The sequence below is a fragment of the Anguilla anguilla genome, chromosome 12, assembly GCF_013347855.1.
Source record: "Anguilla anguilla isolate fAngAng1 chromosome 12, fAngAng1.pri, whole genome shotgun sequence".
In the NCBI taxonomy this organism is placed as follows: domain Eukaryota; kingdom Metazoa; phylum Chordata; class Actinopteri; order Anguilliformes; family Anguillidae; genus Anguilla; species Anguilla anguilla.
In genome coordinates, this window is record NC_049212.1 from 37,724,005 (window position 1) to 37,741,504 (window position 17,500).

Sequence of the window (17,500 nt, forward strand, 5' to 3'; positions counted from 1 at the left end):
GAGGGGGCTGGGACTGACTGGCTGGGACTAGGGGGCTGGGACTGACTGGATGGGACTAGGGGGCTGGGACTGGATGGGACTGGGACAGGAAGGGCTCTCTGGTGAGATGGGTTGGGGCTGCAGGTCTGCTTGCCTCCGTACTCCAAAGTCTCACCTGTCGTCTAATGACCCCCCTGCGAGATTACAGCCAATCAACAACCGGAACAGACGGTGACCCGCACTGAAGACCCTTTCTACACTAAACTCACTTTACGGAGTGTGTCAGAATGTAGCGTTGATTTCTCTAATTGGGCTCCATGCTCAACACTATTGATGACTGCATCGGTGACGTTATTTGCTAAGGTTGCTTTCCATAGCCATAGGGTGGCCTATTGTGGGCTGAGCAGTGACTTCACATGTTTGGTGTAGAATGGAGCAGTGCCCCTCGTGGAGATGGAAGGTACTGCATCAGTGCGTGTTTGAGAGAGCGATGCCAGCTGTGTCTTGTATAATGGTGAAAGGAAGTGATTGACAGAGAGAAATAAACTCTGGCGTTCTCCAAGCCGGAGGAACAGCTGGAAATCAGCAAACAGTTTACTGCATAAGGCTAAATTATGCTGGCTGCTTCCCCTGCTATTCCCTGCAGAAAAGTATTTATTTATTTATAAATTTTAATTTATTTCTTTTATTTTTTGATTGGTTGCTATTAAAGCCTCACAATCTTTCATCCTCCTTTACAGCCTTCTCCCGGCATTGCTGCACGTAGATGAAAAGGAACGTATCTGATGATTCTTGCTCTTCCTTTCTCCGCTGGCCTCTGCGGGTCCCTGCTGCTCTCGTCTCATCCCTCCGTTTCCGCTTGCAGATCCGCGGCGGGAAGCTGATGATCACCAACGCCCGGAAGAGCGACGCGGGGAAGTACGTGTGCGTGGGGACCAACATGGTGGGCGAGCGGGAGAGCGAGATCGCCGAGCTGACGGTGCTGGGTAGGTCCCGCGCCGTGCTAACGAAACCTAGCCGCCCCTTTCCTCCACCCCAGCAGGGTTCCCCCCCCCCCCCCCACCACTGTCTATAGCCAGCCCCTTCACCAGGTGGAGGCCCACCCCCAGTTCAGCTGTTCAGCGTCACTTCAGTTGCCACGACGACGAGGCCGCTGACCTCATCACTGACCTCATCGCTGTCCGCTCCTCCTCCCTCCCCTCCCCTCCTGTCTCTGCGGAGTCCGTCACATGATCCAACAGCACATTTCCCGCACAGACTTATTACAGGAAACGGCTCACTCATAACGACTTTCAGGGTCTGTTTTAATGCAAGACTGTATTTCCCCCTGTTTGAGTGTACCGAGCTCAGTGACCCTGAAAAAAGTTTTTATTAAAGTTTTTCTTTTTTCTTTTTTTGAAAGTCATTTCTGTTTAGGGATTTAAGACTGAGGTCAAAAAACATGCAGAGCCGTGGAATTTTTTTTTTATCCCAGGGAAATGTTACAAAACAAATACTAGAGGAGGGGAAAAAAGCACATTACAGGAATTAGGATATTGTGTAAGTGCTCCCTCTTGGACAGGCCCTGGTGCGGTGTGTTTCTGCTATAAGGGAATTGAGCCGGATTTGAGCCGGAATGGCCGGAGAGGGGAGGGTGGCTGCAGATCTCTTCATATTAAATAGGCTTGAGTTTCGCAACCGCGGCTCCTGCCTGCACCACAGGCCCGAAGCTGCAGTAACTCGCCATAGAGAGTCCGTCTGTGCCTCAAACACTGCCCCATGTGCTGTTATAGCTGTGACATGTGTCACTGATGCCATCTGTGAGTGAGCAGCAGGGCAGTGATGTCCTGTGTGTGTGTGTGTGTGTGTGTGTGTGTGTGTGTGTGTGTGCTCATGTGCGTGTGTGTGTGTGTGTGTGTGTGTGCTCATGTGCGTGTGTGTGTGTGTGTGTGCTCATGTGCGTGTGTGTGTGTGTGTGCTCATGTGCGTGTGTGCGCTCATGTGCGTGTGTGCGCTCATGTGCGTGTGTGTGTATGTGTGTGTGCGTGTGTGTGTGTGTGTGTGCTCATGTGCGTGTGTGTGTGTGTGTGTGTGCGTGTGTGTGTGTGCGCTCATGTGCGTGTGTGTGTATGTGTGTGTGCGTGTGTACGTGTGTGTGTGCTCATGTGCGTGTGTGTGTGTGTGTGTTTGCAGAGCGACCCAGCTTTGTGAAGAGGCCCAGCAGTCAGGTGGTGCTGGTGGAGGAGAGCGTGGAGTTCAGGTGTGAGGCTCGGGGTGACCCGGTCCCCACCGTGCGCTGGAAGAAGGAGGACGGGGATCTTCCCAAGGGGAGGTGTGTCTCACCTGTGCTCACTTACCCGCGCTCGCTCACCTGCGCTAGGTCACCTGTGCTCGCTTACCTGTGCTCATTGACCTGCGCTTGCTCACCTGCGCTTGCTCACTTGCGCTAGCTCACCTGCATTCGCTTACATGCGCTAGGTCTCCTGTTCTCGCTCACCTGCGCTAGGTTACCTGTGCTCGCTCACCTGCGCTAGGTTACCTGTGCTCGCTCACCTGCGCTAGGTTACCCGTGCTCGCCTACCTGTGCTCGCTCACCTGCGTTAGGTTACCTGTGCTAGGTTACCTGTGCTTGGTCACCTGTGCTCACTCACCTGTGCTAGGTCACCTGTGCTCACTAACCTGCGCTAGGTTACCTGCGCTTGGTCACCTGTGCTCACGCACCTGTGCTAGGTCACCTGTGCTCACTAACCTGTGCTAGGTTACTTGTGCTCGCTCACCTGCACTAGGTTACCTGTGCTCACTCACCTGTGCTCGCTCAACCCGCCCTGTGCACCCGTCTCTGTGCGGGGCTCGTGTAGGCGGGTTAAAGCTGAGCGGTGTGCGGGTGCGAGGATGTGACGCTGTGGCGCTCCTGCGTCTGCGTGCGGCTGTGCTCCCCCAGGTACGAGATCCGGGAGGACCACACACTGAAGGTGCGGCGCGTGACGTCAGCCGACGTGGGCACCTATACCTGCGTGGCGGAGAACATGGTGGGCAAGGCCGAGGCGTCTGCCACCCTCACCGTACGCGGTAAGACCCGCCAGGACTCACCTGGTATTACCTGCCCTCACCTTTACCACAGTGACCACCTAGAGGTGCACTGCAAGTCCCCCTCACACACCTGCAGTGAAGTCTACACACCTGTATTCACCTTCACACATGCCTGTGCCCCTGCTTTCCACATCACCTTTAAGGACCTGACCTCCTCATGCACGTCCGTGTTCCCTTATAAACCTGTGTTTGCCTTTACACACATTCCCACTGTTAGACTGTCTTAAGCAATTTAGCTTTTCCACACAGTTATTTACCTCTTCACAGATCTGTTATACCGTGTGTCCTGAGATCTGAGAACACTGATTTCAGAAATACTGAAAGTGTGAAAGAGTGAGAGAATGCAGATAGCTGGGTGGATGAAAATGTTGCAGTCTTAGTTTTGTTGACGCAGTCTCCGGTGAGCTCTTCACTTAATGGGGATCTGGGGTTGGACTCTGTGGTTTGATGGTGATGTTGTGTGTCATGTCTTGTGGTTCCTTAGCTTGGCTGCACAAGTAGGAATGGATGAGAAAACATGAGCGATGTATGACCACGAACATTGTAGGAGGTCCATTAACATGCAGTGCAGTACACTAATTTGGTCCAAAATCCAGTTGCGTACCTTGTCCTTGGGGGGGATCTGTTGGTAGATCCAGGATTTGGGCTTGGTGTTCACTGTCAGGATGGCGAGATGTTGGTGTTGCCAGGGAAACTCCCCTGTGAGCTCTTAAAGAGGGAGGATTAATTCAGTCACTGTTGAATTAGTTTTTGCTTTTTAAATCTGCCTGGGCTAAACTTCCCATCTAACGCCCTGCAAATCCAAACCCAGCATGAATCCACTCAATTGATTGTTGGGAGGGTGGGGGTGGGGGGGTTGTGAACCCTGTGAGTGGGATGAGGTCAGCCCTCGCAGACATTGGGGAGCAGTAAATAGCCGGGGCATTTAAATTCCTCCATCGTCCGCCAACACACCAACCCCACCCCACCCCCCACCCCCCCGGCGATTAGGACTCTCTCAGACAGACACCCCGTCTACCGTCATCTGCGCCACCGTGCAATTACTGCTTCATTCATTCAACACGGCGACCCCCCCCGCCCGAGTTCCTTTTGTTGAGCCGCATCACACGGTCACATGACCGCCTCTATCTGCGTCTGCCTTCCGAAGCTAATTCTGCTGCTCGTAATGAGAAGGCCGGGGAGCGCCAGTGTTCAGGACATCTAGATGCAGAAACGTGAAAGCCTCACAAAAAAAACCTGACCCTGAAAAGGGCTTAATGTTTTTATTTTTTATTGTTATTGTCGTTATTGAGTTGCTAGTGTAATATATTTATGTGTGTATGACTCCTCGGCCTGATAAACTGAGCGAGCGTCTGCCATACTGATTATTAATATGACTGATGTACTGGCCTCCACTTAGCTCTCAACCCACACGCGTGTACCGCCCCCTGCCTCATTCCACTCAGCCACAAAAGGACCCAGACAGGAAGTGACAAAAGGTGACAGGAAGTGACACGTCTCTCCCCCTCATTAGCGCCGAAGAGATCTGAGCTGTCCCCGCCCCGTAGGATTTGATGGGCGGGGACGAGGCCCAGCCTCTGCCCTCCGATTTCAGGGCCTGATTAACTCAGTTTAATTGAGGTTACGTGAGGCGTGGTGCAGACAGAAGTGACCCTCCCCCGCAGATCTCCTCCGCTCCCCCCCGTCCCCTCGTGACCCCCCCCGTCACTGAGCTTCAGCGAGCAGGGACAGCCGTGGTCACGGAGGCAGCCGCCTAATTAGAGACAAGCAGGCCTCAGTCCCACGCCAGGAAATGACATGTTTCTAATTACAGACTCTTAATTTCGGGGCCCGGGGAAGAGAAGGGAGAGCAGGGTAACTGAGGGCCTGAATGAGGGGAGGGAGGGAGAGACAGCAGAAGTGCATCTGCATTCTACCCTTTACCCTCTACTACCCCCCCTTCTTTTTTTCGTTCTTTGTTTTCCTTCCACGCTAACTCACTTCACCTGGCGTGACTCCCCATATTATTAGCAGAGAGAGAGAGAGAGAGAGAGAGAGGGAGGGAGGGAGGGAGAGAGGGAGGGATGTAGGGATGGAAGGGTAGAGGGAGAGAAGAAGGGAAGAGTCAAGAGAAGGAAGGAGGGAGGGAACAGTAGAGGGAGAGAGGGATTGTAGAGGAGAGAGATAGAGGGAAGGGATGAGTGAGAGAGGGTAGATGGAGAGAGGGAGGAAAGGGTAGAGGAGAGAGAGAGAGGGAAGGGTAGTGGAGAGAGAATGATGAATGAACTAAACCGTGATTGGTTGACTTGACAGCCTTTCTCCGACTGAGCACCTGATTTTTAATATATTTTATTGTTATTTGTGTCTTCTGAGGAAATAAGACATAATGCTGAGCTGTCTGACAAATTTGTTCCCTCTTCTGGAAACATTGCTGTAATGAGATGACAGCATCAGATGAAGAGATTGAGACAAGGAGTCTGTTAAGATAATTTTTTTTTTCTGTTTTTGTGGATTTTTTTTTTCTTCTTTTCAATAGCGTGTACCTGCCAGAGCAGCACAGCCTCCTGAATTAGAATGAGACAAAGGCTCCTCATTATCCCTCCCTCCGAGCATTCTGCATGTCATCCTTCACAACCCCTTCTCCTTCCCTCGCTCCGTTTTTTTCCCCTCCCTCTCTCTCTCTCTCTCATCTTACTCCGTCTCTCCCTCCCCGAGCGCGTGCAAATTGAATCTAATTCACTTCAGATTGCCTGATTGTTGCAGTGAAGTACGTTTATGTAAATATTAAGAGGGATATTTCAAATGAGAAAATTTAGCAGTCGCCTGCTGTGAATTCGGAACAATAACAGTATTTACGTGCTGTTGAAATAAATTGCATTGTATCAATTTTCTCTCGCTGTCAGACGCAAAGGAGAAATTTATTCTCAGGACTGCGTTTGGCCTCAGGCACAATACGATTGGCTCAGGCAACAACAAATAAAATGAAACCATCTCTGTTCACTCCCACCGTGATGGGAAAACTAGCGTGCAGAAAGCTTTTAACTTTGTCCCCCCCCCCCCCCCAGTGAAGTTGTACTGTAACACTGCAATGCTGAATGACTTAACTGGACACTTATACCATCTACTGTTTTACGGTAAAGCTTGTGTGTGAGGAACTCAGCTATGGAAATATCCTCTTAAAGATACGGTGGGATCGCTAGCCTCTAATCGAAGGCGATGTTCCTGAAATAGATGGTTCAGACTGAAGGTGGTTGAGATAAGTCAGCCCCTCAATGTAACTTGTCTTTAGATATATGCATGGAAGTGTATAAAAGCAGTGTATAAATTCTTCTTATTATTATTATTATCATTTAGTAGTATTAGTAGTAACAGTAGTATGCAGATTTTTTTTGTTTTGTTTTGGACCCTGCCTAAGAAAATTGATGTCTGCTTGAAGTTTGAAAAATCAACCTTCACTCTTTTTTGGTGAATTCAATAGAAGGTGTCTGAATGTTCCATTTTGTACCCAAAGCACAAATTTAAAAGGAAGGGAGAATTTAAACATTGCAATTGGAGCAGGAAATAGGATAATTGAAGCTTTTATTCCTCAGATAAAAGCAGAAGAGGTACACCCTCGCAGTTTCAACCCTGGAAATCAAAACAGAACAAAATTCTCCCCAGCATGTCTCAAATGAATTACTTGTATCTAAAAACTCTTCATTATGTCGCCGTCCTTCATTTCCACCAGCCAATATTTCTGCCGTTTTGTTCAATTATTATTATTTTTGGGCAATCTGGTCGTGAATTTTTCTCATTTAAAAAAAAAAAAACTTTTTAGGTTCTTGAGTTATTTATTTATTTCTTTTTTTGGAAGGGGGTGAAACATAAGAAAATGCATTTTCAACTCCAGGGACCTTCCCTTAATTCAGTGATTCCCTCATTTCTCCATTAGTCCACCTATCGTTTGATCAGCGAATGACTCGCCCCTTGCTCTGTGAGTGGGAATAGCACACTGCCCCCTGCTGGTTAATGTTGTTGCGGAACGGGTCATAACTCCCCCCCCCCCCCCCCCCCGCCCAAAAAAAAACAAACAAAATCTACACAGAGCACATAATTAGGAATTTGGTTCGTCGTCTACTCGGGCCGACGTCCACAAAAGCCTTTTCACACATCGGACTGGTTGGCGGGGGCCGGTCGGCGAACAACGCGGACCTTGTGAGGGAGGGCCCGGGGGCTGTTATTCTTCCCCCCCCCCACCCGCACCCCTCCACCCGTGCTTGTGTTACGAGCTCCGGCTTTGGGGACCGGTTCATTGAATTAGGCCCTAACACGTGTGTTTCGTCTGCCTTTCACGTCCCCTTTTGACCCATAAACATGTCGTTAGGATCAGGCCGTTTGGGTCCTGTGCCGGGACGCGCTGTGGAAATACAGTCGCTCGCGCCACAGCCCGCCTTCTGTGAGCTGCGCCGCTCGCTAGCAGAACCCCGCTGCTTCAGTGCTCGCACTGGAGCCCGAAGGAATATTAAATCCACACTAAGTGCGCTCATTTCCTTCACCTTTAAGGTTAAATGGCTGCACGTAAAAAAAACACCTGTGGGCCAGACCTGATAGGTGAGTTTTGCGGAGGAGTTTCAGGGGCGTGGAATCCTCAGCGAAACCGCGTTGCAGACGACGGATCCGCGTCTCCTGAAAAAAGGGCTCGGACATTTCCACCCCCCCCCCCGTAAGATTACTGTGTGGAAAACGGGCCTCACTTCAGCTGGCAGTTTCGGTATTAGTGTGATTTATTTGCAGTTAAAAAAAAAAATTTTTTTTTAAAGATTGGAGTGCGGAGGAATTTCCCAGAGCTGCCTTACTAACAACGCATGTAAAGAGGCGGGAATGGAACTTGCCAGCGCTGCCAAAATAGAGACGGGTTGGGGGGGGGGGACCCTGATTCTTCCCCTGGAGCAGCTCAGGGACGGGGGGGGGGTCACAGGTCGCCCCTCGCAGACTTTAATGGTTCAGTCAAGCTGTTCTCCCCCAAATTCAGTGTCTGGGATGGAAGGGGCAGGTTTTTGCCAGTTTATCTGTTTTCTTTTTTTTTCCTCTGTTTATTCTGAACTGAATCTTCTTTCTCTCCCTACTCCTTTCATTCTCTCTGACACATAGACTGATACATATATGCATACACTTTCCAGATCAGTACTGAGATGCATTATTGTAGTACCTTTCGTTTTTTCATTTGTGGAAGAAAGAAGCTGCCAGCTTGGTCTTGGTTTACCTCTCTCTCTCTCTCATGTATGCAGTAAAGTTTTTCCATTTTACAGTAGAAAAAAAACTATAAAAATCTTATGTAAATTTACTGCCACTGCTGAAAAGAACAGTTTCCAGGAAATACCAGCCGTGGTGGAACATTCTGGAATTCAGTCCCGTAGTTTTTCCCAAAAACCAGCAAATCCACAGACACTGAATTTGCAGCCGTGTGCTGTGCTGCTGTACGAGAGAGAGACGGAGACGATAGGGCACAGCTACACTGTGAGCTTTCAAACGGAGACGCGTGGATCGCGTGTAGGAGTCCATCCGTGACAAACTGGCCCGTGGTCTCTGCCTTTGACCGGTTTGTTTAGCCTGCGGATGCTTTGTCTCGATTCGGCTGCGACGGATTCGAGAGCAACGGAAATTCCGGTGAATGGAATTCCAGCGAAGACCTCCTTACCTGTCGAGTACAGGTGTACGGGATGCAAACTTCCTTACCTGTCGAGTACAGGTGTAGAGGATGCAGACGTTTTGTTTGTTGTGCGGTTGCAGACCTCCTTACCTGTCGAGTACAGGTGTACGGGATGCAGACGTTTTGTTTGTTGTGCGGTTGCAGACCTCCTTACCTGTCGAGTACAGGTGTACGGGATGCAGACGTTTTGTTTGTTGTGCGGTTGCAGACCTCCTTACCTGTCGAGTACAGGTGTACGGGATGCAGACATTTTGTCTGTTGTTGCGGTTGCTTTCGGTGTTTTTATTTTTGCTTTAACGACTAACGCCGATGCGTCAGTGTTGTCAGCGTAACCGGTTTGTCGGCCCCAGGGGGTTGTGGGTAGAAAAGGGGTTGAATTAGGCAGCCCGCTTTATTACTCAAACAAAAAGCCACGGCGAGAGGGGGGGCATTGCGCCCCGCTGCTGCGATCGGCCCGGGAGGAACAGGCAAATACGGTCCTATCAGCCCTCGCAAAACATGCAGCTCTGCTCAAATCCCCGGTAATTACCCTGCAGTCTTCTGTGCGGGTAGCCCCCTCAGCCCCCCCCCCCCCCCCCCCCCCCCCCCCCCCCCCCCCCCCGCCCTTCGAAATTGAACAACCCCAAACACTACTGGCCTCGGCAGACTCCTTCTGCCCCCCTGTGAGATTGAGGGGGTGTCAGAGAGATGCAGCCAGGGTTAAGGTTGAGTGTTTTTTCTCTGTCAGGTTTTGGGCTGTAATCCGAGCTGAATTTGCGAGATACGGTTACATAATTAGAGGCTTGGGAAAAAGGCACTGGGGGGGGGTTTTAATGGGAGATTTTTTTATTATTATTTTTTTTTTTTGTAGGTACAATGAAAACTGTGTGTGCAGCTAGATTGTGTGTGTGTGTGTGTGTGTGTATATATATGTTTGTGTGTGCGTGTGTGTCAATACTTTAGGTCAGTAACATTGAAGAGATTTTTATTTTCCGAGACACAGCCGTGTGCTGTGTTTGAGGTGGTGACCGATGGGGGGGGGGGGGGGGGGGGGGGGGGGGGGGGGGGCGGGGGGCGGAGTCATTACGCTGACTGACGGCGTTTATGTTTCCACGCCGACCGTTGAACCAGACAGATTAGATAAAGAGAGCGATTTGTCGGGGAGAGATTTATGGGCCAGGACTGACAGTTAACATTCTCCTTGTGTTTTTATGGCCTGGTTGATACATGCTGTGCTGCCTTAAAAAGATTCAATGGGTTCGTTGTAGTTGCGGTAACTATAAACCTCTCTGGTTTGTCAGTTCGTCACCTCCACCCTCCCCTCCCTAACCTTTCAGTCATAGAAATTGGATTTTTTTTTTTGTTTTTTGTTTTTTTTGCCAACGGGGTTTGATCACCGTCTAGACCGAGGGTGATGTTTTGACTGCCGTGCTGTTGGTAAATGCTTGTGTTTTCTCACTTCAGTGTGTGTGTGTGTGTGGACATGGCAATTAAACCCAAGTGTTGTTCTAGTCCTTCTGTGTCCTTCTCAATGGTCAAAGATTTGAATGGAAATGTGCGAGTCCCCATTATAGGAAAATGGTCAGGAAGGTAGATTTGGACGTACACCTATAGAGATTTCATACACATGGTTTGCTTTCTTTGTGTGGAAGCCCACAATAATCACCTAATTGTGTATATAACCCCTGGTGTGTCTTTATTCCTGCACAATGTTAACAGTGTACCAGGTTGCCTGCTGTGTTTTGTTTTTTTGTTTGGATGAAGCACCTCCCCTGTATGCCACATTCATTCACTGACAAAGCCTGACATTATTTTTCCCATGCACATCACTGTGGTGCCTGTCCCAGGTGTACACCCTCCCCTACTTTGCGTCTGTTTTTTATGCGCTATCGGTAATTTATTGTTTATTCATCTGTTGCTTTTTTGTGTTTTGTGCTTTTCTTTTTTAGTCGTGTCTGGTAAGTTGCAATGTCATTCGTCACCCATACCCCGCACTGACAGCGACAGGAAGTTGTCAGAGCCCCATCATCCTCCTTCCATCATCTCCCTTCACACACCAATCGACACTCGTTTCCGTTGTCACGGGCAACGGCGACAAAAGGAATTTAATGGGTAAAACAAAAAGAATGCTCGTTCTGACCCTCCCAAGGTAAAGCTCCATCATTTAATTAGATTAGACTTTTCTCTCTCCTTTCTCCCCCCAGTTTTTGTTGATTTATGTGTCAAAAAAAAAAATAATAATACTCACATTTTATCTTTGGACAAATAGCCTGCACATTTCAACAGACGTTGGAAGAAGATTGCTTTTGCATATGCATTGAATTCATGCTAACCGAAGCAAGATGTTCTAGGTTGTTGCAGTAAGGCGGTGTGTGCCCATTGGCCCCCCCCCCCCCGGCCCCCAGAAATGGAACATTTTAAGCAAAAGCTCTCCGTTCCTGTGTTCAGAGCAGTCAGCCACTTATTAACAGAGAGGCATAATGTGACAACACAAGCCACACGGATGACACTGCGTTTTGACGCTAACACGTTTAAGCACGGAGATGCAGTTAAAGTGTCATTAAGACGCATGGATGCCGTGTTCCGGCCCGAGCCGCTGTCAGGCTGGACAGATGGCTCAAATTTACTCTCCATTTCCTCCATTTTGTATTTCATTTAATTTTAATTTTTTTTTTTTTCCTTTTTGGGATGGGGGTGTGTGTGTGTGTGTGTGTGTAGTGGGGAAGGACTTTGGTAGCATTAGCTAGCAGGAACTTTTGTTGTTTGGTTTAGCGAGTTGTTTAATGGTGCCAGGTTTATTTTGTATAGAGGCTGTCGTTCTTTCCATTTACATGTATTCTATGAGAAGAGTTGTCCATTGGGTGTATAGGGTATGTTGAGATTGTTTCTGTTTTGGCTGATATTTTGTGAATAACCTGTTTGCTGAACTGAGTTGAGTTGGGGGTACTGAGCCAGGTGGCGTGGAAGTGATTGTCTGGTGCGTGTGGTGTGCAGAAGGGGCATGTGTGTTAGAATATGTGAGGCCCTTTTTATACGTTATACACTAGTGATATGTGATCTGTGCTTGACCTTGTGATTGTCCTGGACGAGATGGATGTCAGTTTGTTTAGACGCTGAGAATGTTTTTTCCTCAAAATTTGTGTTCAGAAGCCGATATGGTGAGATATTGATAAATCCCATTCTTTTAGGCTGGGAGGGATATTGTTGGATCTGTGTTCAGGTGTAATTTGCATAGCTTGGACATTGGTTTTATATTGGGGTCCACTTTTTCCACCGAGCTGTCGGAGTCATGTTATTAGAACTTAAGAACAGTTATTTACGGGACTTAAGAAACTGTTATTTATGGAATTGCTTTTTATGCAATTGTTACCAAAAGGTAAGTTTGGCAGTATAACCTGTCCTTGCCTTCAATCTATACTGTTTCTATCCATGAATTATTTTATTGGTTAGGGTAGATCCAGTTTGTTAAATTCTGTAGTTGGCTAGCTGATTTCTGATTTCTGTTTTTTTTTTTTTTTTTTTTTTTTTTGTAAAGTTGTCGATTTGTCCACGGCTTCTTATTTTGTGGAATCTAATCATTTAAACCAGGCGGCAGTGGGTTCAGATGGAATCATCGTAGGAAGGATTTTCATTTTGATTACTGCTATTCTTCCTGTTGATGAGAGTGGTGTGTTCATCCACCAGTTAAGGTCATCTTCTCTTGTTTTTGTAAGTGGAGTGAAATTTAGCTGGAATGGCTCTGACAGCTCGGTGGAAAATATCGATCCCTGGATATTTGATATTGCCAGCGGAGAAGGAGAGGGCTGTATTTGTTGCTTCAGCATTCCAGCCGTCTTCACTAGCAGTAATATTGTATATTTGGACCGGTTAGTGAAATAATCCAATATGATGGAGAATGTATTTATGAGTTTGATGGTTGCTCGTAAGGAGTATAGTGGATCGTATAGTAAGTCTAACAAGGTGTCTCCTATATATAGGCTTTTCGTGTGATTATTATTAGAAGTTTGGATACCGGAATTGATCAGGTGTGAAATTCTGTGATGTTATTCATTTAGTAGTGGCTGTAGCCACTGGATTGTGTCACTGGATAAGTACCCTTATCCAGCATATAAATTTCTAAAACCAAATTTAGGTAAATTTGCTAATAAGAATTTCCAGTTTACTTTGTCAAAGCCTTTTTCTGTGTCGAGAGATGTCATTATTGTTTTTAAATTGTTTAGTTTTGAGAAATTTATTCATTGGAATAAACTCTGCATGTTATTTGATGACTGTCTTCCTTTAATAAAACCAGTTTGATCTCAGTGGATACGTAGTGGGCTTACCTTTTCGATTCAAGTGGCCAATTCTTCATGGATAGTTTTGAGGTCAGTGTTGATGCAAGATAGGGGGTGGTAGCTGGAGAATAGAGTTGGATCTTTGTTTGGCTATAGTAACACTGAGACGAGAGCTGTATTTATGTGTTGGATTTCTGAGTTCTTTTATTTCAGTTGTCATTCTTGACAAGAGATTGTTTTCCAGAATTGTTTTTAGAATGTATCCTCCTTTTCAATGTTAATTTTATTGGGCCATGTCCTTGCTTCTTAAGATGAGGACAAGCAGGGGTCACAACCTTTTTTCCCCTATTCATTATTTCAGTTTGTATTTCCCTGTGTTAAAGTTAAATATCGTTTTAGCACTGTTTGTCCAGGCAACCCATTTGTAAACTTAAAAGTGTGTATGTGTAATCTCCCCCAGGTTTAAATATATAATCCATGTCTTCAAGTTTTTTTCTTTCTAATGACGTCACTGACCCTTGAATATAGTGCTATCATTCTTATTGTCATATCCGTGTATTTTATTTTTCCACTGTGATCAAACTGACTCCCTCCTCCTGTGGAACCGACAGAGCCCCCCGCGTTTGTGGTGCGCCCCCGAAATCAGGTGGTGGCCGTGGGACGTACCGTCACCTTCCAGTGCGGGGCTACGGGAAACCCCCAACCTGCCATATTCTGGCAGAGAGAGGGCAGCCTGGTGAGTATGTGTGTGTGTGTGAGTGTGTGAGTGTGTGTGTGTGTGTGTGTGTGTGTGTGTGTGTGAGTGTATGTGTGTGTGTGTGTGTGTGTGTGTGTGTGTGTGTGTGTGTGAGTGTATGTGTGTGTGTGTGTGTGTGTGTGTGTGTGTGTGAGTATGTGTGTGAGCGTATGTGCACATGTGTGCATGCATATGTGAGTGAGTGTGTGTGTGTGAGTGTGTGTGTGTGGGTATGTGTGTTTGCGCGTGTGCGCGTGTGTGTGGGTGTGCGGGCGTGCGAGTGTATGTTTATGTGTGTCTATCTGTCTGCCTGCCTGACTTTGTCTGTGTGTGTGTCTATCTGTCTGCCTGCCTGACTTTGTCTGTGTGTGTGTCTGTCTGTCTGTTTGCCTGCCTGCCTGTCTTTGTCTCTGTGTGTGCTTGTGTGTCTGTCTGTCTAGCTGTCTCTCTATCTGTCTGTGATTAACCATGTGCAGCTGTGCTTCCGTACTGCCAAACCTGTTGGTGGCAGGTGATCAGCACTCCTGTATCACACAGAAATGAAGGGTCCTGGTGAAGCAGAGGAAGGCACTCCAGGGCCCAGTCCTCCCAGCTCCTTCCATTTCACTGTCAGTCACACAGCTCGTCTGAGTTAATAACAGGACAGAACAGCATTTTGCCTTGGAACCTTTTTTTTTTCTGAATTCTAAAGTCCGTGTTCTAGAACTCCGTTGCTTTGTGTTACCGGCGGTGATTGTGACACCAGCATTAGAATGTTCAGTTAAGAGCCCTCCAGTCGCATACTTGTGATCTCACACCGTAAAGGCATAAAAACGCAGGCCGTGGAGGGTACTGAGAAGTGTGATTACAGAAAAATGTCAAGATGAATGAAAAAAGGAAATCTCCAGAGCAGTCGTGTGCTTTTTTTAAATACTCTCACATAAAGAGCTGAGGACAGATGTGCTTTTTTTAATTTATTTTTTACATCTCTGCGGACTGCCTCTTACCGCTCCTGCCAGATCTCCTTCAGATGTCCTGCTAAGAGATCGTGGAGTTGAACTGAAGCACTTTAATTTTGGTTTTATTACACCACTGTCCCACCTCTGCAGCCTACGAGCTGTTCCGTATTATTACTGTATTATCCAGGGTGCACATGACATTTGAACAAACCACCAATCACTGTCTGGCCGGCTAGCTGGTCTGTCAGTGAGTCAGTCTGTCAGTGAGTCAGTCAGATTTAGTCTCGCTCTCCCTGTAGCTCTGCAGCTCTTGTTTCTCTCTCTCTCTCTCTCTCTCTCTCTCGTTTTCCTCCAGAACCTGCTTTTTTCAGTTTCTCTCTCTCTCTCTCTCTCCCTCTCGTTTACCTCCTCCAGAACCTGCTTTTTTCAATTTCTCTCTCTCTCTCGTCTTCCTCCTTCAGAGCATGCTTTTTTCAGTATCTCTCTCTCTCGTCTTCCTCCTTCAGAGCCTGCTTTTTTCAGTATCTCTCTCTTGTCTTCCTCCTCCAGAGCCTGCTTTTTTCCAACCAGCCGCCCCAGCCGTCCAGCCGCTTCTCCGTCTCCCAGACGGGCGACCTCACCATCACCGACGTGGAGCACGCGGACGTGGGCTACTACAGCTGCCAGGCCCTCAACATCGCGGGCAGCGTCATCACCAAGGCCCTGCTGGAGGTCACCGACGGTGAGGAGCGGCCTCCACAGACGTTCTTATCCAGAGAAACCCATACATTGCATCCATTTACGCAGCTGGATATACACTGAAGCAAAGCAGGTTAAGTGCCTTGCTCAAGGGTACGACGGCAGTGTCCTACCTGGGAATTGAACCTGTGACGTTTGGGATACAAGGTTTTTTACCCATTATACTGTCCTGCCGACCGGGATAGAATGCATCACAAAAAGAAAGAATATATATATATATATACAAGCTCCTCTGTGAGGGAATTCGACCTTCAGCGTAGAATTATCTACAAGAATGCAGAAAAACCTTCGCACTAGACATACAGGGAGGCTCTTACACAGGGGGATCCCAGTGGGCCTGTGCTTATTTTAGCCCCAGTCTGAATTATGTCGAATATCGGTGCGGAGAAGACGGATAGGCCTGCCTGTGGTGTTGCCACTGCAGCGTCCTGCGTCTGTCCGCTGACCGTGTCCAAGGTTTCCCGCGTGCGCAGGGAGTTACTGTCGCGCGGATTCCAGGAGGTTGGTACCGGAGCCTTGGACTTGTGACAGCGGTGCAGTGGAACCTGATCCGCTTTCGATTAGTTAAATATTGCGAGCTGGAGAGCTGATCCTTTCCTGCAGAGGAGGGGACAGGGCTGGTGTGTGCAGACCGGCTTGGTTCCTTTCTGGCTGGCTGGCTGGCTGGCTGGCTGGTTGGCTGGTTGGCTGGCTGGCTGGCTGGCTGGCTGGCTGTCTTTTGTGCTGGGCGTGTTTGTCCCCCGCGTCCTTGGTGAGACCAGGGTCTAGCTGCTAATTGTCGTTTGAATCGATTGTTGCTGAACTGTCGTCGGCAAGCCCTGCCCCCACCGTCCGTTCCCATAGTTACTGAACATAAGGTTGCTTCCCCCCCCCCCCCCCCCGTCTTCTTTTCTTCAAATTCCAATACCCCACTTGCCCCTCAATTATCGCCCAACCCCCCCCCCCCCCCCCCCCCATGCTTCCAGGTTAGTTAGTGTTGGAACCAGATGTCGCCCTCAGCAGAATGTTCTGGAAGGGGACTGATAAATAAGAACAGTTATTAAGGCGGGGGGGGGGGGGGGATGTAGCTGCCCCCCCCCCCCCCCCGCAGGCAGATCGGGTAATTGCGGGTCACGGCGGTGATGTACAGGTAATTACGCCATCGCCCGACTCCACAGAGACGCACGGTGGCGGCGCTCGCACTAGCGCTTATCTGTCCTCTCAATACGCAGGCGACGCACGCGCACCTACATACGCGCACCTGCTACTCGGGGATTTTACATTTTATTACGGCAAGCCCTGCCTCTTTTTTTTTTTTTTTTTTGCAGAGCACAAAGGCAGCGTTTGGTTGTCGGTAACGGTAACGGTAAATAACGGTAACGGTAAATCTGCCGGTGGCGGGGAGACGCGGTGGCCGATGTTCTCCACTCCGCACTTAATGAAAGCGAGACGGTCGCGTAAAAAGCGTTTAATTTAATCTACGCCGCGCTCCTCCCTCCTCCTCCGCGCTCCTCCGCGCTCCTCCGGTCTCCTGGCTGGAGCTCCTGGAGGAGGAGGAGGAGGAGAGAGGAGGGGTGCTGGAGTCTGTTATTCACACGGAGTGCGTTCTCTGCCTCCCGGTTATTACCAGTGTGTGTCTGTGTGTGGTTTCTTTTTTTGATTGGAAATTCTCCTTTCTGTGCTTGTGACAGGAGTGTGGTGCGGGAAGGCGAAGGCTTGTGTTTGACTATGTTTCGTTTTTAATTGTGCTGCATTTGTTTGGCGAAGGTCAACTCCTGCTGCTGAATGATTAGAAAATTGCTTCCAGTTGTGAAAATTTGATTGCATTCACTCTCTCTCTCTCTCTCTGTCTTGCTCTCTCTTTCTTTCTTTCTCTCTCTCTCTCTGTCTTTCTCTCTTTCTCCTCTCTCTCTCTTGCTCTCTCTGTCTCTCTCTTCTCTCGCTCTTCATTCATATATTTTCCCACTCCACACCCTTCTCTCTGCCTCTTCTCATTCTCTCCCCATGGTTTTAATGTGGTGTAGTACAGTATCGCTGTGTGTGTTTATTAGCCAAATCATCTTCACACGGTTTTCTATCTTGACTGAGCGATCGTGACTTTGTTGTTGAAATAAAGGTGTGTTTAAATCTCCTCGTTCCA

General features: G+C 48.3%; 1 protein-coding gene across 1 annotated transcript in view; it reads left to right on the forward strand.

Moving 5' to 3' along the window:
* The first annotated feature begins 745 nt into the window (after positions 1 to 745).
* LOC118209171 (roundabout homolog 1-like) overlaps positions 746 to 17,500 on the forward strand; it is a 41,534-nt gene continuing 24,779 nt past the window's right edge. The window contains 6 exon segments of the mRNA XM_035384331.1: positions 746 to 965; positions 2,152 to 2,290; positions 2,900 to 3,027; positions 10,645 to 10,653; positions 13,581 to 13,705; positions 15,193 to 15,364. Coding sequence (XP_035240222.1) covers positions 746 to 965; positions 2,152 to 2,290; positions 2,900 to 3,027; positions 10,645 to 10,653; positions 13,581 to 13,705; positions 15,193 to 15,364 — 793 coding nt within the window.